General features: G+C 42.7%; 1 protein-coding gene across 5 annotated transcripts in view; it reads left to right on the forward strand.

Moving 5' to 3' along the window:
* Positions 1–2,611: 2,611 nt before the first annotated feature.
* ANKRD10 (ankyrin repeat domain 10) overlaps positions 2,612–20,928 on the forward strand; it is a 32,385-nt gene continuing 14,068 nt past the window's right edge. The window contains exons 1-4 of one of the 5 annotated variants that reach the window (XM_057706982.1): positions 2,836–2,959; positions 4,278–4,373; positions 6,429–6,581; positions 10,288–10,379. In XM_057706982.1, the coding sequence (XP_057562965.1) occupies positions 6,441–6,581; positions 10,288–10,379 (233 nt within the window). In that variant the 5' untranslated portion in view covers positions 2,836–2,959; positions 4,278–4,373; positions 6,429–6,440. Of the gene's footprint in view, positions 2,960–3,151; positions 3,275–3,339; positions 3,351–4,273; positions 4,374–6,428; positions 6,582–10,287; positions 10,380–20,928 lie in introns of those variants that run through there. The other 4 variants (XM_057706980.1, XM_057706981.1, XM_057706979.1 and 1 more) reach the window with 4 other exon arrangements.

Consider the following 20,928-nt stretch of genomic DNA (forward strand, 5'->3'; position numbering starts at 1 on the left):
TGGGGACGCAAAGAGCAGGGTGGGTATCGTCGGATGGAGAATTCCTAAGGGGGTACTAGGGTCAACTAGACATCTGGGCTTCTGGCTACACCCAGCTAACAGGATTCTTGCTGAAGGCAGGACGGTGAGCAGACATCACCGGGGGTGGTGGAAGGATGAAGGGCCCGATGAGACACGGGGGTTATCAGAGATGGCGGACGGGGGGGTTCGAGCCAAACCAACCTGCAGGACTCTTGCTAAAACGGGCCAATGCAGAGATGCACCCTTGAATCCAAAAGTTGAGGCCTCACTGAAATTCAGGGGAGCCTAAGGAGAGTTCGGTCAAGGAGAGAATCTTTGTCATTTTTTTACGATTGTTTTGTCAAAGAAAAGACAAAGGATGTGAGTTGTGAATACACTCTTTTTCCCTAGAGCTTTTTATTTATTTTTTATTTTTTTACTTTTATTTTTGTAATTAATTTTTATTTATTGGCTGCGTTGGGTCTTCGTTGCTGTACACGGGCTTTCTGTAGTTGCGGAGAGCGAGGGCTACTCTTTGTTGCAGTGCGCAGGCTTCTTATTGTGGTGGCTTCTTTTGTTGCGGCGCACAGACTCTAGGTGCACGGGCTTCAGTAGTTGCGGAGCAAGGGCTCATTAGTTTTGGCTTGCAGGCTCTAGAGCGCAGGCTCAGTAGTTGTGCCACACAGGCTTAGTTGCTCAGTGGCTTGTGGGATCTTCCTGGACCAGGGTTTAAACCTGTGTCCCCTGCATTGGCAGACAGATTCCTAACCGCTGGGCTACCAGGGAAGCCCCCCTAGAGCCTTTTAAAAAGAACAGTCCTAAAGAAAATCTATAATTAGTAACAATTATAAGAGTTGGGCAAAACCTGGGACCAAGCAATTGGACTGCTAGATTTAGGGGTACTCCCTAGACCACCCCTTATCATTCTCAGACCCACAATTTCATGCAGCATATCTTTGGGGTCCATCATCATATGGGTCTATTTCTGAACAGCTACTTAAATATGTATATGGTCCAAGTAGCCCCAAGAAACCGGAAAGTCATCTTAGCTGAGGAAGGATGCACTCTAAGCACCCTATCACTGCAACCCACTTTGTTTTCCAAGGTCTTAAGACTATGCAAAATAAATACCAAGGTAAAAAAAAAAATCTAACCGTGGGTTGGAAACTAGGTCTGCATGTTATTCTAAGCTCCACCACAGGCACGCAGCTTGTCCCTGGGCAAGGTCCTTGGCCTGTCTCTGCCTCAGCTTCATCATTCACAGAAGGCAGAAGGAAGAGTACTCCCCTCTCACGATTACGGATAACAAGGCATGCTTATGTCCTTCTGCAAAATGGGATGCCTCTTTCCTAGGAAGGGTAGAAATCACCACCAGGATATATATCTTAAAGAGATCATTAGATTAAAAGCAGCATGGTGTATACAAAGAAAAATAACTGAACTCTGCAGTGGACCAAGCCTGAAATGGGTTTACGGCATATTTCTACCTTTTTGATCCAAAGAAAAAAGTATTGCTCGAATTACTGAAATTTTCTTTCTTGCCTCATCTAAGAGATGAGAGACAGATTCTCAGTCTCATTCACATTTCCCACCCATTAGTAATCGCTCACTACACTGAGATACTGGCTACGTTTCCTCCTTTAGGGTGCCTAGAGCACTTCCCAGTGTTTCGTTTACTGCTGTACTCAACACACCTGCTGTGAGTGGGGGACCGTGTTGCGTATTACACCGTAACCTAACGACCTCCCTTTGCAGGGTGTTAGGTTTCTAGTGTCTCGTGTTATTAACCAAGGCTGCAGTGGGCTTCCTTAGGCACCAGTCACTCACAGACACCCGGTTACCTACTAAAAGCCGAATTCCTGTGATTTAGGATTTCAGAGACGGAAAAAGGAAAGAACGTACACAAGGAGAAAGAATATCTACCAGTGAAACAGGCCACAGGGTCACAAAAGGACTAGAGCCACATAGAAACGTTAATGGTGGTTATTCCGTGAGAGTGAAATCACTGATGTTCACGTATCCCTCCTAATCAGAAAAAAAATCTATAAAAACCTGTTCTCCTCGATCCCTGAGCGAGCATCTAGTATTTCCCGGCGCGCTGCCACGCTTCTCCGGGTCTCCGACCCGGGTTCCCGGAAAACGCGCGCGCGTCTCGCCAGACCACAGGACAGAGCGCGCGGGGCCGGCCCGCGGGTCCCCGCAGACGCCCCGGCCGGACGGACCGAGCGAATCGGCGCGGCGCGTCCGGAGCCTCGGGGGCCGGGCCGCAGCCCCGAGCCGCGCCTCCGGGAGCTTCTCCTCCGGGGCGTCCGGACGCGGGGCGCGGCCCGGAGGCCAGGCCGGCAGCGGGGCCCGGCCCCGCCCCGCCCCGCCCCGCCCCGCCCCAGGCCCCGGCCACGCCCGCCCCCGGCCCCGGCCACGCCCGCCCCCGGCCCCGGCCACGCCCGCCCCCAGGCCCCGCCCTCCGCGCACGCCGCTCCAGGCGTAGGCCCCGCCCGTGTCTCCGCCCCCTACGCTCCGAGCCCCGCCTCTAGACCCAGCGACTCCGGCGCCCGCGCCAATCCTGGCGCCGCAGGCCCCGCCCCGCCCCGCCCCTGTGCGCGCTCGGCTCGGCTGCCGGCGGGACGCGGCGGCGGCGGCGGCGGCGGCGCTGCTGTGGTTCCTTTGTGCTTGGGCGGCGGCGGCGGCCTCTCGGGTCCTCCCGGCACGGCCTCTCTGTTCGCCCGCTCGCGGCCTCCGGTGACGGACCATGTTGGCGGCGGGAGCGGGCGCGGGCGTGGAGGCGGGCTTCTCCAGCGAGGAGCTGCTGTCGCTCCGCTTCCCGCTGCACCGCGCCTGCCGCGACGGGGACCTGGCCGCGCTCTGCTCGCTGCTGCAGCAGGCGCCGCGTGCCCACCTGGCCGCCGAGGACTCCTTCTACGGCTGGACGCCCGTGCACTGGGCCGCGCACTTCGGCAAGGTGGGCGCGGGCGCTTTAAGGCGCCATCTTCCGCGGCTCCGCTGTGGGGGTCGAGGAAGGCGGGGGCCGCGGCGCGGGGGGCGCGGGGCGCGTCGGGAACGCGGGGCGGAAGCGGGGTCGGCCGCGGCGGCGCCCGGACGCGTCGGGGCGCATGTGCGGCGGCTCGGGGGCTCGGGGCCCGGAGGGCGCGCGGGGCGTGCCGGGAGCGCGGGCGGAAGCGGGCCCGGCGGCGGCGGCGCCCGGAGGGCCAGCGGCGCATGTGCGGGGGCGCGTGTGTGGAACGCGGGCGGCGTCCCGGAGGCGCCGCCGGGGCGGGTGAGGGCCGGAGACGCGGGGCGGCGCGCGGGAGTCCGGAGGCTCTGTGAGGAGAGGTCCTGTGAGGGGAACCTCTGTGAGGAGAGGTCCTGTGAGGGGAGCTTCTGTGAGGAGAGGTCCTGTGAGGGGAGACTCTCCGAGGAAGGCCGGGGGCCTCCGGGCCTCCTGGCGCCGCTCGGACGGGGACGCCCGGGGGTGGGGGCGGGGGCGCGGCCGAAGGTCGTGTGAGGGCGTCTCCGCGGCCGCGCCGTGAGGACCCTCCGGCGTGCGGGGCGAAGGTGACGCCGGCGGGCGCCGCGGGGCTCGCGCGTGGACGGCGGCCCGGGCGCCTCTGAGCCTCGGCGCGCTCGGCGCGGCCCGGAGCGGGGAGAGCCCGCGCGGAGCCGCGGCCGAGAGGGGATCCACGCTGCGCGTCCCGAGGGGCGTCGATGGCTCGGGGCGGCGGACCCCCGCTCGGGGACCGTCAGGCATGCGTTTCCCCCGACGTGGCGGGGCGGCTGGAGATGGAGCGACGCTTGCGCGGAAGCACGTGCGGGGGGGAGGGGGGCGGCCCTGGAGACCGGGAGGCTCAGTGACGGTGACCGGCCGCCGGCGTGGCTGCGGTTTGCTCGAGGTGCTGCCTTCGCGGCGCGCTTGCGGCTTCCGGGAAGCCGTGTCCGGGCCGCCTGGGGAGGTGGACGCGGGGTCAGGGCAGGGAGGGAAGCGCAGCCGAGTGCGTTCGTCCGCCCGCGGCCGTGAGATCCCGGGACGCGGCCCGCAGTGGGGGCGCCCGCGGCGGGAAGGAGCGCCCTGGCGAGATCAGTCTCCGCGAACGGGAGCGAAGGAACCCTCTTTCCCGCCCTTCTCCCTCCAGCCTCGCGTGTAGATTTTTCCCAAGGCAGTTAGCTGTGGGAGGGTCTCCCTGCCGAGTGCTCGCTTTATGTTTACGTTAAGTTGTAGGTAACTCTCAAAGCTTTGGTTCTCAGCATCTTTTTTTGTGCCTTTGTGTTTTGGGGAAAGACAGCCTTGTAACAGGCGAGGACGGCTTTTTTGGAAAAGGCTCCCCAGTTGATTCTGATCCTCCCTACCCTGATTGAGAAGGACACACCATGACAATCCGGTACATTCTGCAAAATGCTTAAAGCCTCATTACCAGTGATTACTTAAAGTATTTACCAATCCAAGGGTACTTCCTGGTATCTCTAGGGATTGAAAATAGCCATTAAGGCTTCACAATGCTTAAAGTGGTCCATTTCATGCGTGTTATTGTATGATAAAAATAAAACCAACTGAATTCATTGTTTGAGTCTCTACTTTTATAGAACATGAGTAGTAAATAAACATTGGACATGAGTAGTTCATGAACATTGGAGACCAATGTGGTAGGTGAACCTCAGAGACCAAAAGTTGTCACTAGAGGCACTGACTGTAGTGTTTTCAGGTGTCCTTAATCACGACCGTAGTCTTAGATGCAGAAGGGGCCGTAGAAAGTATCACTCGGTCTGTGAGAAAAAGCTGTTAGGGCAGAAGTTAGGCCAGGACTCCTGACTAAAGGTTCCCAGTCCCGTCTGCCTGTACCCTGCGGGCGGCTTCCCTCTTGTCTACATGTAAAGCCTTCACTGTTCTCAACCTGTGCAGGAGCCAGTCAAGCATTTAGCATGTTGTGAACTAGTCCCAACTGTCAAGTTGTGTTCCTAGAAATGTGCCGACTGTGCACAAGTTACCTAACTTTTTTTATGAGGCTCGTTTGCTCCCAGAGGACTAAACATTATTTTAAAACTCTAATTACACCTTGCTTTTACAAGGTATCATATTGAACAATATCTTTACAAAATTCCAAACCTGGTTTCCGACATCAGACCCATAGATAATAAATTTAAGTCCTGGGAGCGCTCAGTTGAAGTTAAGATTAACTGCTTTTGGCATACTGAGTGATTTTCATCCTTGTCTCATTTTTGTTGGATTTGAGACCTGCTTATCTTATCACTAGGATTGGCCTTCATTTTTCACTCAGTACATTAACGAAGACAATGTATAAAAATATACCAAAGTAGCACCTCTTTATCAACTATTACTCTCAGAGTCAAGTTCTTTGAAGACAGATCGTTTTAAATCAGTATACCACCAACTGTGAGAGTTCATCTCACAAAAATGTTGATGGCAGTGATCTGTCCTTTGCAAGGAAAGGCTTAAATTGTTGGAAGAGGATAAGAGATGTGGGGTGAGACCCAAGTGTGGCTGTTTGTTCTTCACTTGAGGTCTGTTCTCTGGAGAATTGTTGGCAGTTAGAGTTAGAGCTTTTTCACTAACTGCATTGTGCTTCGGGAGGGGAAACGGGATCTGAGGACACCCTGGGTGGAACAGTGTAAATCTTTGAGGACAGCAGGCCTTGTGCTTGGCACACGGTAGGCACTGGCTAAATATTTGTTGAGTGTGATGGTTCTTTTTCCAGAAGCTAGTATCATACTGGTGCCTGGCTGCAGAGTCTCGTCCTGACGCCTTTTTGTTATAGTCAGCTGCTAGGGGCAGAGCTCAGCTGTGCTCTAGCCTTTTTGTCTTTGATGGGGGGCGTGGTTCTATACAAACTGTATGGAAAGCTGAAGTGCTGCCGTCTCACTGCTCTGCCCATGTTTTCCCTCGCAGATAGTCAGGGTCTCAGTCGCGTGTTCAGTGGGTGCAGTCATGCAGGCTGCGGAAAATTGTCTTTGACTGTAAACGTTTACTGACCAATCACTAACAGTTTTATTCTTTAGAACAGTGTGTGAAAGTCGCAAAGCTTAGTTCTGATAAAAGTCTGCGTATGCAATCTAGTTTTTTCTGATTTTGGCTTTTTAAAAACTTGATGTATAGTTGATTTACAATATTATACTGATTTTGGCTTTTTTAAAAGTTGTAGGAAAAACAGAATATTTAAATTTGTATAGTGTCAATTGTTTTGACTTTCTATTCTTGTGTACCAACTTTTTTACAAGGACAAGGAAAAATGTTCTTTTAGATAAGCCTTTTAAAATTTGTATGTTATTGGGAAGGAATGACTTACTTTGTTTTCCTGAACAGAAGAAAGTTTAACAGCAAATGCCACTCACCTCCATGATAGAGTTTAGATTGTTTGTGTAATGTTCAGTAGTGTACTGACGTTTCTACCTGTTTCATCCCCCTCCTGCTGTTCTCCAAGTTGGAGTGCTTAATGCAGCTGGTGAGAGCTGGAGCCACCCTGGATGTCTCCACCACCCGTTACGCGCAGACCCCGGCCCACATCGCTGCTTTTGGGGGACATCCTCAGTGTCTTGTCTGGCTGATCCAAGCAGGAGCCAGCATTAACAAACCGGTAAGGGACTGCCCAGTGATGTGGTTTGTTTTCTTCCAGTTATAATTGCGTGGTGTTGAGTTTTAAATTGAGGCATGAATTAGAGTTTGATATCTTTACCTGTGGGCTGACTGGAACTTGTGTTTATTAAGTTACTTGTGGATAATTGGCCCTTCGCGTAGCAGTGCTTTGTGTTCAGAGTGCTTTCACCTGTTATGTGACTTACTGTGATCCACAGTGAGTTGCCCAAGGTCACAGCTGGTGACTGAGGAGTCTGGCCTTGAGCCCAGGTTTCCTGGCTCCCCTGCTCACAGCTGCCTTAGCTTCATTTCCACAGATAATTGTGAGAACACAGCTGTTCCAGCAAGAGAATGGCTGTACAGTCATCTACAGTCATCTGTGTTTAAGTTAGCATTAGCAGGTTGACCAACACGAGTTGATGTCGCTTCAGGTGTGAGTTGGAGATGATGGCCAGAAGCAGAGAAGCAGCCAGGTGTCATGTAGGAAGGGACTCCTGGACACCAAATAGAGGGAGGGTGTTTTAACAGTGGTTTAAAACAAGAGTCAATGAAAAGGGGGTGTGAGGGATAAGAGGGCAGTTTGTTCTCTTTAAGAGACGTAGGAAGGGTGCATAGGAGAACCCTGGATTTTAGGCGTGTTTCGGCTACTAAGCTGGAAGCCGGAAGTGGTTTCGGCCCACCTGCTGCCCTCTACGCTTCATTCTGTCACACGTGTTCCTCTGCTGCGTTTGTTGCTTTGGTCCATGAGTTCAGGGGTTCTGTGTGGTGACCGTGGACCATTGTGGTGCTAAGTGTTGCCTGCCCCCACTGGTCTCCTTCCTGCTTGTGGGACCCCCCCCACACACACACACAGAAAGGGCATGCCATGCCTCCTCATCTCTGGACTTGGGCAGGTTGTTTACTGGGTTGTAACTCAGTCTCCTTATTAATAAATACAGATAGCCCATGAATAGCAGTAATTAGTGTTTAGCATTAATATGGAGTTTTAAGTATAAATATTCTATATCATGGTTTTCATTAAATTGTTATGTAACATTTAATTTAGAGATATCTAAAGAAATTGTGTAATGTTGCTCTTCAAATGTTTTTAAACGCAGAGCCCCCTTTTCATATAATGATTTATAGCAGCTCAGTATTTCCCACAGATAAAAGGTTTGAGACTCTAAGCTGCTCTAGATAGAGCTGTGTGCAAGTGCCTCCTCAACTCTGCTCCCAGGGCAGCAGTCCCCAGATCCATTTCTCCTTACAGCTCTCTCTCCTCTTGTGTTTAAACAGCCCACCTGGCTCAGCATCCCCAGGTCCTCTCATGTACGAGGGTATCGTTTGGGTTTCTTAAGTATCTCGGCATTGCTCCTGGAAGGGCCTTGGCTGGCTGTGGCCTCTTGAGCGGAGCTTCAGCCCGTCTGAGTCTCAGCCCTCAGTTTGGACTGCTGCGACAGGCACCCAGTGCCCCTGAAGCCCCAGGGGGCTTTCTGTTGGCTCATCTCGAGGTAGACAGTTTTCCTCATTTCCCACATAAACTTATACAGTTAGATCCAGGGTTTTTAAATTCTTTGTGTGCATGTAATTTTTTGAACCTAGCATACCTTTTCTTAATAAATTTTGTTGTAGCCCATCCTCTAGTCAATCTTTTGGCATGTTGGTTACTAACCATTTGAAGTTCATTTTCCTCAAGTTTAATAGAGACTTTCTCTGCCATCTCTAAGGTTGGCATGAGTGTTTACTGAAGCTCAGATATGCTGTCTGGAGTCTCAGTGTTCTGAGTTTCCCCAAAGAGGAAGTGGTTAGTTTTTAAGGAGTTTATAAGTCCATAGTGACTACCCATGGGTATCACTTTTTTGTAAGTCATCTCTTTAATACCCCTTCTAGAATGGTGCTGGTATTTGATATTGCCTTTAGTTTCTTGTAACTGGATTAGAAATACGATTTTTTTTTTAATTAAAATTCAAGGTGACTTGTCTGTCTTCAGATTTCTGGTGCCTCTCCCACTGTCCTTTATGACTCAGAGTTTGCCAGCAATAGTTCTAGGATCGTATTACAAACTATTTGGTATTTTTAAAATATGACTGGTCTAAACTTGAGATGTGAGTAACCTTAAAATGGCTCTTTACTCTCATTCCCTTGGTTGCAGTTTTCTTTAAATAGTGTTTGTTTTTGCCCTTCCCAGCTTCTTAGATGGTCTCCTCGTATAACACAAAACAGGAGCAGGGTAGTTTTGCTGTTTTCTCTGGCATCTGTTGCTATCCCACCATCTTGAAATAGTATAGAAAACCTTTTTTCTTCTTGTACCAAAGGTAGCTTTTAAAATACTTTTTTGTTTTCTTGAGTTTTTGTGGTGTTTGGCAAAATCTCATCTGAGTCTTAGTTCTGTCTGCCTGACAACACATGCATGCAATTTTTAGTCATCCTTATTACATGCCTCCTCTCTCCACTCCCTTCCCTTTTCAGAGAGTAGGGGTAGGGTGGGTTTTTGTTTTCGTTTTTAAGTCTGACTTGACTAGATAGTTCCCTGTACAGCCTCAGGATTTTCTTTTTCTTTCTTCAAAAATGGGACTATTCTGTTTGGAAGTTTACATCACTTTTGAGCCTGAATATTACATTTCTTTCCACTAAGTAGTTGAGTCTTTCACATTATCTTTTCCTGTGAAATACAATACCACTCTTTCTACTTTGGCCCTCACCTTGGTTCCCCCTGTGAGTTAACATTTCTGAGGGCTGTACCTTGTACACGGTTGCGCCACCCCTGCCCTATGTCTTTATCCCTTAACTATGTATAGTCTTCGACTGCCAAGTTCACATTCAGTGACGGAGAGATGTGAGTGATTCAGGAACTGTTGCTGCTGTGTCAGTTGGCATTTCTCAGGCAGAAAGTCCTAAATCAGTTTTTCTAATGGAAACAACTTCCTTCTCTTAATTGTATCTTTTTTTACCTTTTATTTACCTGAGAGCCTATGAATGAAATTGTATATCAGATTTTTTTGTCCATTCATACAGTGTAATTTTTTTTCTTTCTTTTTTTTTTTTTTTGATGACTGTATTAGTCTTCATTTCCCTGGGTGCTCACTTCCTCTGCCTCCTTCAGCATTGTTTCCTGAAGGGTCAGTCAGGTTCTAATGCAGCCTTTCTAAAAGTCCTTGAACAAAGTCTCCCATCACAAACAGCCCGAGTTGTATGTGAAGCCACCTGTGTTTGACCCTATGTTCTCCCTTCCCATTTTTCTCTTGACCCTTTAACCTCAGTTGTTTTGTCTAGAGTATAGTCCTAATTCAGGCTCAAGGTGAAAAATCCAAGGGGAGGCACTGGTGATGTCTCGACTCGGGCTCTCCACATGGGTAGATGAGACCAGGCATTAGGTATTGATCACTGTCTTTTTGTCTGAGGATAATAATTTTGGGTTTTATATGCATTTGTGCTGTGATCCATCATAAAAATTATTTTTAAATTGCCACCTAGAGTGTACGTGCTGTCATGGCTGGAGAGGCCCCATGATTTTTTTTTGTCCTTGACCTAAGAATTCAGAAGAACGTGCTCCTTCCTTGGTCTTTTCTCTTCACATCTACAGTTCTTTGTATTTTGCTTCAAATTTGGCTCACCTTATTCTACTTGAGAGGAATGAGATGCTTACATGGCCTTTAATTACTTTAGAATGTGGAAGTCTTGCTGGATCTGAACGTTGTCATTTTTGTGCATCATTTTTGTCGTTTCAGGACTGTGAGGGCGAGACTCCTATTCACAAGGCGGCTCGCTCTGGGAGCCTGGACTGCATTAGTGCCCTGGTGGCTAACGGGGCTCATGTCGAGTAAGCGTCTTCATTTATTCTTGCCAACGAGAGATGTAGTCAAGGGTGTTGTATTTAGAGACAGGATTTAGAACAAGGAGAAGTTCTGAGCTTTGTTTTTAATATTAGTAATATAGTTTTGCTTTTTAGATCAGTTGCATTAGTGAGCAAATTATGTGGGTTAAGTTGACCACTAGCAGAAGGGGTCTTAATCACAGCAGCCTCAGAATTCTTGCTGTGAGAGAGAGAGAGCGTATCAGGGTGGAAAGAACAGTTAACTCATTAAATTTGGAGCCTGGCATTGTTGACTTTACCACTAACTAGTTGTGTCACTGTGGGCAAGTCTTCAAACTCTGCCAAGTTTTAATTTCAAAATGAGTGCCTTGAATTGGATTAGAGTATCTTTTCAGGCCTCTCTGGCTCAAAAAATTCTTGCAGACAATTAGCTTTTCTTAATTTTGACTTCATCTTTTAGCAGATGTGAGAACATCTTATGTTTTAAAACCTATTATGATTTTCAGTGATTTTATAATTTCTTGTAAAACAGAACTATATACATTAAAGGCTAAAAACTCACTCTGAGTTTTTGATACTGATGGCATTATTTTAGAATATCCTTGTTTTAGCCCAGTTTATATCAGCTGGCTTATTCATAGCTTGAGAGAAGAGTGTTAACATTTAAGTGTATTAATTTTAAAATGTGATCTTATATGCAAATCATTAGCTAGCCATGGCATTATACGTATATTTTAGTATTAAATTCATTTGTATTAATTTTCTCTTAAAGATTTATTATAAAAATTTTTCTTCTGCAGTTCACAGCATTAACAAAATGGATGCGGTTTTCACCCTTAAATGTTGAGTGTAAGCTATAGAGCTGTAATAACCAAAATAACTATGATAATATCAGCTTTTTTGTTTTACCTTGAGTGTCTTGAATATTTCATAAAAATTAATTACAAACCACTTTATTCTAATTGAAAATGTGAAAATTTAGACTTTGGGAGAAATAAAACCCACAAAACTAACTTAGTTTAACCCTTTGGTTTCCACTTCATTGTTTTGACTCTGTATCATAATAAATATTGAAAACAGATCCTGGACAGCAGAACTATATAGGTTAATGCAAGGCCTGTCTGATACCAAGGGCTGTCATTAGGCTCTTAGTAGCTTACCTTCTCTTTCATTAAGTATTACTGTTAAGATTAGACTTTAGTTTAGGCTTGGATCATTTACTTTTGTAGCCATTTAGTGTTATAAATATGACCTGTATTAACTGTTACATTGCAGGGAACCTTGTGACTTCATATGTAGTTGTAACTTAAGGTAATGTAAAAACAATTGATAATATAAATAATATGTTACACAGTTTAAAAAACATTGAGATGATTCTCAATACATTGCTTTTAAAGCAAAGTTGTAGATGCCATTTTCTTAGCTGTTTTTAGATTTAAAACTCAAATCTTTAATTTTAATAACAGAAGCTTTGATTATAAAATACAGAGTCATAAAATAATTGATTAAATTCCTTAATTGTCATTTATTGAAATAATGAATAATTAGAAGTTGATCTTTTCAGTGACTTATTTTTCTAAACAATACTCTAATTGGTCCTGAGCATTTTATTACTGAGATGTTAGTTTTACTCACTTTAATGGATAGCTTAATACTTTGAACCAATAAATATCTTTCTTTCACTATGTCCTTTTTTTAATAGGTGTCTTTTTAAAATGAGATCATTTTATTTACAATTCTGTCCTTGTTACAGGACCCTCAAGTGTCTCTTTCCCACCAAGTGTGACTGAGTATGGCCTCGAGTGCCAGTTTGTTTTTCCTTCTCAGTATAAGAGCCACTCCCTCAAGACCGTGCATATGGTGATTTCCCTTGACTGAACTTTCAGATATTTTTTAGAAGAAATATTTAGCCTAAGCCACCTAGCCAAAAGCAATTTTTAAAATTATAAGTCTTTGGCCTGGAGATAGAGCACAAGTAATCATTATTTATTGCTATTGTATATATATGTGGTTATTTAGTTTTAACATCTAGATAAAATGTCATTTTTGCCATTAAGCTAAATTGTAAATTGCTTTTTAATATCTATTCTGCACATTTTTGTAGTTTAACACTTTTAGTCTACCTACAACTAATAGTTTGATTCCCCCAAATTATGGTACTTAGATCTCTTTTGTTTCCTGTTCTGCTGCTCATATGGTAAAGTGTAGTCCTAGCAAATAAAGTGCCTTTTTCTTTTAAGATCATCATGGGGCACAGAATTAATTTACTTGCTTAAAGTTACTTATTTTTTTTTTCCAATTCAGCATGAACTAGATTATTCATTTTAATATTACATGCTATATAGTATTAAGGAGATAGTGGAAATTTTTCCTTCTTCTGTGACTGGATTAAAAGCTTTCTTGTATCAGTATTTTATCACACTTGGTGGTAATTTATAATTTTGTTATTAATCCCTACTTTGCTTTTTGTATATTTGCTACATAAAGTGGCCAAAATCTGAAGCTGCTGCTTTTTTGGTCATGGGGTAGATAATGGTGAGGGCAAGCGTCCCAGGCGTCTGTGGCTAGAACGGTTTGTTACATAACCTACTTGTCAATGTAGGCTGCATCTGTAAGATAACGCATGTCAGCTGCTGTGCACCGTAGCACATTTTCTAGCACCACACGTGAGTATGTTGATGGAGTTTCTTTTTCTTCTCTTATTTTACATCTTGAGTTTTGGTGCCAAGTTTTCTTTTTCATGTGAGGCTTTGTTTCTGCTTATATGATTGTCATTGTTATTTGCCATTGTTTACATCTAAAAATAATAACACACGGGATTAAGTGTCAGTTCTGTAACCAGACTAAATGTTTGTATACCTTAAATGATCTAAACCTCTGCAGGTGCTTCTCACTCCCATTTTTTCTCAAGTAGAGAGTTAACATTAAGTAAGTTAAACTGTCATCATCCTTAACTTTGCTTACATGGCAGTTCAGTTTTTCGTTGCAGCCAGGATTTGAGCGCTACGTTCTACACACATAGGTGTGTTTTGATTGGAAGAAGGCCATAATAACATAGAGAAGGGTTTTGATTGGAAGAAGGCCATAATAACATAGAAAGGGAAAAGTTGTTGCCTTATTTTTCTTTTGGGTGATCAAATAAGAATATAGAATTGTCTTAATGTGATTTTGGAGAAAGGCTCTTGACAATTTGCTGTCTGCTAATAATTAAGACGACCTTTTACTCACTTGAAAAGTACAGATTTCTAGCCTTGAATTATCTATACTTTTAGTATTTTTGCACTGATTGATTTTGATTATTTTGTCTTTATTTTCTTGAGAGATACAATGGGGAATGTTTCCATATCATGCAGATATAAAAGTTGATTTTTTTTTAGCCTCAGAGTAGAAATAAAAGGATTTAGTGGGATTTAAAGATGCAGAATTTCTTGCATCTAAGGTCAATTTGCCAGTCCATTTTAGTACCACATTATACAGGTGCCAGTGTTTGATTATGTTGTGACAAAGTCCCGTAGCTTTCTATAGGAGGGCATTTCTACAGAAGCCATTGATTCTGTGGGAACCAGACCTTCCAATGGTCTGCATATATTTTAACATAATTATTTTGATCCCAAGAGAAACTTAACTGTGATCATCAGACAGCTGGAAAAACATCTATAACCTTATATAAGCAAGTTCAGTGATTCACTCTGGAAAAATCTTTCTTGCCTAATTTAGAAAATAGACACAGCTGGCTGTAGTAATAACAAAAATCTTAAAATGTGATCGTAATAGACTTATTTTAATGTTGCAGGAAAAGTATTTTGCTGAATTTTTAAAAATTTCTTAATTGCAGTGGTGTTGGTTTAGTTTGGTCCATGTTTATGACCCACCTTTGCTTACCCATTGAGCTCTGTCTAGAAGCAAAATTTTCATTGGGGTGAGTCATGTGATAAGCATATTTAATGTTAGTGTCGGAAATTGGTTTGCAGTATTTGCCCTTGGCAAAATGTAATCCAGATTTACTTTATTAGGCATTTGTTCATGTTTGAAGTTTGTGGTTTCTTTTCATTTGTTCACCTGTTCCCCTTCAGAATAATAGTCCACCCATGAAATTTATTAGGCATGTAGCTCTGAATTAGTAGTTTCTGATCTTGGATCCTGTGCTTTTCAGTCCTGACCTTCTCGTGTTGCCTCCCTGACCTGCTTGTCACTACAGTAGACTTGTTTGATCTTGCGATTTCCTGGCTCTTTTTTCTTTCTATTAAGCTTTTGCAGGCAAGGTGGAGTGAGATAGCTGTTGAAGTTCTGCCTGCTGGAAGGGAGCAGATAGATGGTAGGCTGACAATATTCTAGAGTTGTTGACTAATTCAGTTTAGAATTTTGATTGTTTTTCATAACAGCTTGTATAATATATAGGTTTTAATATTTGTTTAATAATTGCTTTCATAAATAGTGCTTTTAAATAAAACCAATGATTTCTGAATTCAAATGTCTTTTCCTTTGCTAAATTACAGTGGGAGCAGGTTAAGTATTTCATCAGACTCTTTGAATGATGCTGTTATATTTTAATGTATACAAACATAGTTGAGGTTCAATTACAGCATAAAACTGTCCTCAGTAATATTGAACTTGAAATGAAAACTTGGCACCAAATTTATTAAAGTAGAAACTTTTAAAAAATAGTTTCTTCCTATTGTTACCTGAAGAATATATTTAAGAAAGTTTTCATAATTATGTGTTTAAGAGCTTGGATACCAAAGGGTTAAAAATACACGTTTTCCATTTACTGAAGAAATTTTAGATGTTTGTAATGTTTTGTCTGTACAAATGGACCTTTAGTAATGTTTTTTATCTTTTTTTTAATGATTCCATGTATTTGCTTATTTCCATCTAGGAATAGTTACTAATGTATTTGAGATACAGCATACCAAATTTTAAAGTAACCAGAATCGTGAGTTAATGGTTTTTAGTCCATACTGTTAAACTTTTGTTGAAATACTGACATAATTAAATTGGCTTCATGCTAAAAATTACTAGAAATAATTGAAAAGGCAGTGTTTTAGAGCAATAGCTCTTGGTCAAGGTGGTCACATGACAATGGCTTACGCTCAGTAAATGTGCTTTTGCACCTCATGTATGTATATGTATTTTTAATCAAAATGTTGCCTGCAAATATGTGATCCCTTATTATTTAAGTTTCCTGTTTTATGAACCATTGCCCGTTTTAAATCACACAGAAGATTCTGAATCTGTAAATCTGTAAAAACTACACATGTCAATGTTTTACAGCTACGTAATTCGAATTGACTTGATTTTTTCAAGTAATCCTAGAAAGGGGGAGCATTCCATATAGAAACTGCTGAAACTGCCACAGGTGCTTCTCCGAAAACCTTACAGTTGTGGCATTGAATGTTCAGTATGGCTTCCTTTCTCCACTCGAGGCATACTGTTGAGGTATTTGTTGCGGTGATTGGTTTTAATGCTAATCTAGGAGTTCAGATATAGATTCTTTAGATTTGCATGCTTTGCTTACCCTAATTTATGATATCTACCTTTTTACTTGTAAACTAACAATAGTTAAGTTGAGATCAGAATTTTAACAGAAATATTATTTATATAAAAATTGTGGTTATCTTTCATTGTCACATGGCATTGACAAAAAAGAAAACATCCTGAAGGTGATGTGACAACTCACATTCTGAGAAGTATATTTCAGATACTTCCTGATCCGTGGTTTTTCAAATTAAAAGAAAAAAAAGAAAAACTTGTGAGAATGGCTTCTCGTGTTGTGATGTGACACTGTAAGTGGAAAACAGATGGGGGGCTTAGCTGGCAGCAGGGTGGAGTTTTGTTTTAAAGTTCTTTGGGGGACGTTCTTAGGTATGATAAGTTTTAATATTCTATTCAAAATTTTATTACAGAAAATATAGTATATGAGCATTTATGTTTTAGTTTTAGTAAAGTTTAAAAAAAAAGTTTGATTTTTTTTTTTTGCCAGTTATTCAGCAGAGTAAATAATTCACAGTAAATATTATTCTATGTCTTCCCATGTTTTCATATTCCAATTTTGAAAAAATACTAGGAACTATTGGGAGAAAATGGGTAGCCTGTCCAAAAATGACTTTCCATAGTCTCAGTGAAAGTTACAGGAACCGGAGTCTGTAGATACAAGACATTTGTTGTCATAGCTTCCATAACAAATTGTAGGAAACAGATTTAACTAGTCTAAGAATCTGATTGTGTCAACTTTTAAAGAAAGTCAGCTTTAAAACTTCAACAAACTAGACCCAGTTTAAACATCAGGTTGACTGATGTCTGATTTTTTTAAAATCTCTGCCCATTTTCGAAGACTTTTCAAATGGGGACCAGAGAGGTGAACTAGAGCTTTAGAACAGCTTCATAGCATGTCTCACGTAGGGCGTCTTGCTTTCAGAAATGGACAAAGGTAAATTTTAGGTCGGGCATAGTCTGTTTGCCCAAGTGCAGTAAACCAAAGGCACTAAATTCACGTTTGTTTTTTTTTTGAAGATTCAGTCTAAAGATACTGTGTACACTTTTATTACTACCCCAATTTTCATGCAAAATACAGTTTTTGAGAGTAATTTTGAACAGTGTCTTCCAGATACTGTAGATTTCCCTTTGGACTAGTGTATGAAGGCTGCAGTTCAGATTAACTTTGTCTTTAGCAGCCCCTCACTTGGGGTTGGTAGGAGTGGCCAGCAGTGAGTGCAATGCGGCCGTATCACACTCGTATCACACTCGCAGTGAATGCTCAGGATTGACGAGTGAAGGCTTGACTGTTTAAAAAACACTGTAACAGAACAAAAGACCACATTCGAATGTGAAATTATCATAGAACCTGTAAATCCTAAATCATGTTCAGGTGTCCAGCTCCCATTGGATTTTGGGGAAATCATGGAGGGTTGCTTAGGTTTAATATCTGCTTTAACTTGGAATACAAGTTTGAAGGCTTAGTGAATTGATGATACATTTTAACCAGGATAACTGTTTCAACTCTTAAAATGTCAAAAATGAAACATGCTTCACGAGTAGGAAAGCATATATTAAAAAATGGATTTAAAGACCTGAGTCTCGGGCTTCCTAGGTGGCGCAGTGGTTAAGAATCCGCCTGCCAATGCAGAGGTCACAGGTTCGATCCCAGCTCCAGGAAGATCCCACATGCCGCGGAACAACTAAGCCCGTGTGCCAAAAAAAAAAAAAAAAAAAAAAAAAAAAAAAGACCTGAGTCTCTTTTGTTACTGTGTTGAGAACTATCCATTTATTTATTCTACTCTTTACCCAGAAACCCACATGATTTTCAGCCTCTATATAATACATTTGAAAACCCTCTTTACTTGCTAAGTATTAGAAAGTGGTTTGGGGAGTTCGGACCTAGAAAAACAGTTCTCGCCTTATTCACATTAAGCACATTGCCTAATTCAGGTGTAGGACACGTAGAACTTTTGACAGAAGATAATCCTTCCAGTGGAATAGGAATGATTATTTTTCTGCGTGCTCTCTCAAGGTCTTTTATTTTACGTTCTTCTGAAGTGTGCCCTTAGATATTTCTCTTGGTATTTAACATTTTGTGATTTAACAGATTTGGCAACCTTTAAATATTTTTTTCTTTGAATTGAATAGTACATAAAATTACCAGAGAGATGGTTTTCAGGAACCCACAGTCACCTGTTATTTAGAGTAGAGGACTAGTCAGGAAGAGAAAGACAAATAGCATGTGGTATCACTTATATGTGGAATCTAAAATATGACACAAATGAACCTATCTACGAAACAGAAGCAGACTCACAGACATAGAGAAAGAACAGACTTGTGGTTGCCAAGGGGGAGGGGGAACAGGGGAGGGAAGGATTGGGAGTATGGAATTAACAGATGCAAACTATTATACATAGAATGGATAAACAGCAAGCTGTAGAGCACAGGGGACTATATTCAGTGTCCTGTGATAAAGCATAATGGAAGAGAATATGAGAAAGAATATGTATATATGTATAACTCACTTTGCTGTACAGCAGAAATTAATATCATAACTCAACTATATGTCAGTAGAATAAATTTTTTAAAAAAAGTAGAGGACTCGTCACCAGTATCATCTATTGGTTATATGTTACTCAGCTATTCCAGCCCATTGTTTTTGTATGGCCCATAAACTAAGAATGATTTTTATGGTTTTAAATGGTTGAACAAAAATCAAAAGGATAATATTCCATGATATGTAAAAATATATGAAATTCCAATTTCAGTGCCTATAACTAAAGATTTATTCACGCATAGCCGGTGCTTTGTTGTTCACACATCTTCTAAGGCTGCTTTCAGGCTGCCACGGGAGAGTGGAAACAGTGGCCTGTAGAGCTTAAAGTCCTTGCTATCTTAGCCCTCTACAGAAAAAGTGCCTGCCCTTGGATTGGAGATCCCAGTCGTTCCTTTGTGCACCATACGATTGCATAGCCACTTGCAAGTGTTTAAATGTGAGCAGAGCAGAATTAGCATGTTAAACCAGGGGTGGAGAAAGGAGGGATGAATGTGGGTACGTAGGAAAGGAGGTGACAAGGAGAACACTTGGAGATGGGAGAGGGGAATGGGAAGTTCTGCTGTCCTGCACCAGAGTCAGGTATCAACAGATCTTTTTGCGTTGGAGGAATATGGACACTATTAAACTGTATATTACATTCAGTCCTTAGTAACTGAGAAATAATACCTTTGAAATCTTCTGTAATTTCACCAGCAGTGGAGAAAAGATACTGTTTGTCCTGTTCCTAATAATTCTGTAGGGATAGTGCCAAAATGTATAGGCTCCCAGTTCTTCCACAGTTCCGTGTCCCAGATTCTGATGTGGGTCCATGTGTTTCCTGGAGGGTTTTGAACTCCCTTTTGGATCACTCTTTGGATCCCTTCAGGGTTGTCTGAGGAATGAGTTGAAGTTCAGTTCGGCTTGTGATTGTCCTTTCTGATGTAATTGGTCCACACATGTGGAGTACATAGCGTGAGTTGACTCTACCGACTGTTCTCTTGAGTTTTGAAGGTGATACCTCACACCACCTGGAAATTTGATTGGCTTCGTCCAAGCCAAGTGATGTGCAAGTGTTGGGACCACTGGTGGTAGCGGGAGGTGGTCAGGATACCCTGCCTGTGTTCTCTCAGGTATAGGCAGGGGCTCCCACCCACATTCATGTCTCTATGGTTTCTGGATGTTGGTATGCACTTGTTATTTTTCCTTAAGGTTATATTTCCTTGAAAGGGCAGTCCACTGTTCAGTTTCTGAATTAAGAGTAAAGGAGTTGAGTGTATTTTCGATGCTCTTGTTTTCAGCGACTTAAAAGGTTGGCATGCTCCCTGAGGATCTCAGCTGTCTTCAGTGAGCTGGCATTTATGGTGGTAAATGCCATTTAAAAACCTGTGTACTGTTCTCTATTTTATCATCCACTGAGGAATAATCCTTACTGTCAGCTTTATTTGTCCTCATTTTAAGCAGCAGCTTTACATTTTGGTATTCTTTGATTTTTGGAGAGCAAGTTCATATTTATCTATAGAAATGATCATTTTATAAACTTTGTGTTCTAGATCTTCATCTTTTCAAATCTTGTGGAGGTAAATTTTTTTTTTACTTTTCACATGGCAACTTATTCTGTTCACATTCTTGATAGAGTAGACCTTTTTGGACCATTCACTCATATCTTCTGAAAACGAAATATACCATTTTAAAAAATTATCTAGTATTACACTTACTTGAATGTTAAATTTCTGTAACATGTTGATATTAAAAATCAAGCATGTGATCATTTTGTATACACAGAGCTAATGTAATTCACTCTACCCAAACTTTGATATTTCCTTCCTGTTTAATTCATATATCAAAATTAAAATATGAAATTTTAGAATAATGTTTATCAGAAATCATAGCCATGAAATCACATTAAAAATGTCAGTTTTAGTTCGCAGTAGGCCTGCACACAGCTCCTTATATTTTTAAAAAAATATTGTTGGTTTAGGGGATTCTCACGTCTTGTCTCTTTTATATCAAAATGAACTTGGGCTTTTGCCTTTCTTCAAAATGTATAGTACATTTATCTCATGCTTTTAAAAGTGGAAACGTATTTAGTGATTGTCCAAAAGTACAGATTTTTTCATTTCTGAGTTTGGAGCCTTCTGAGTATGGCGGCTGGGAATAGGAATACAGGGCTTATTGTTATCTTTGAAGTGGAAAATCTTTATTTGTCCCTGATTCTGTCATTTTCTCTCTGAAATGGTTCTTTTGTTTTTGTTTTTTTTGGATTTTGTTTTTTGTTTTGTATTGTTTTTCCATTGGTATTACTCTAGGAAGAAAGCATCAAGGTTGTGCGTTGTTCTTTCAGGAACAAGACGAGGCCTGTGTTTGGTCACAGCTGTGCTGACTGTGGCAGAGCTCGCTGAGAGGTGTGAGCGCTGCCCGGGCCCTTTAGTGCTTCTCCAGTTTCAGTGTATCTGTGCAGCTAGCAACCTGTTTTGCTTTTTTACAGATTTATGTCACAGAGCAGTGTGTTTTCTTGTCTTCCAGGGGACTGTCAACATGGAATTG

The sequence above is a fragment of the Hippopotamus amphibius genome, chromosome 14 (assembly GCF_030028045.1).
Source record: "Hippopotamus amphibius kiboko isolate mHipAmp2 chromosome 14, mHipAmp2.hap2, whole genome shotgun sequence".
Lineage (NCBI taxonomy): Eukaryota > Metazoa > Chordata > Mammalia > Artiodactyla > Hippopotamidae > Hippopotamus > Hippopotamus amphibius.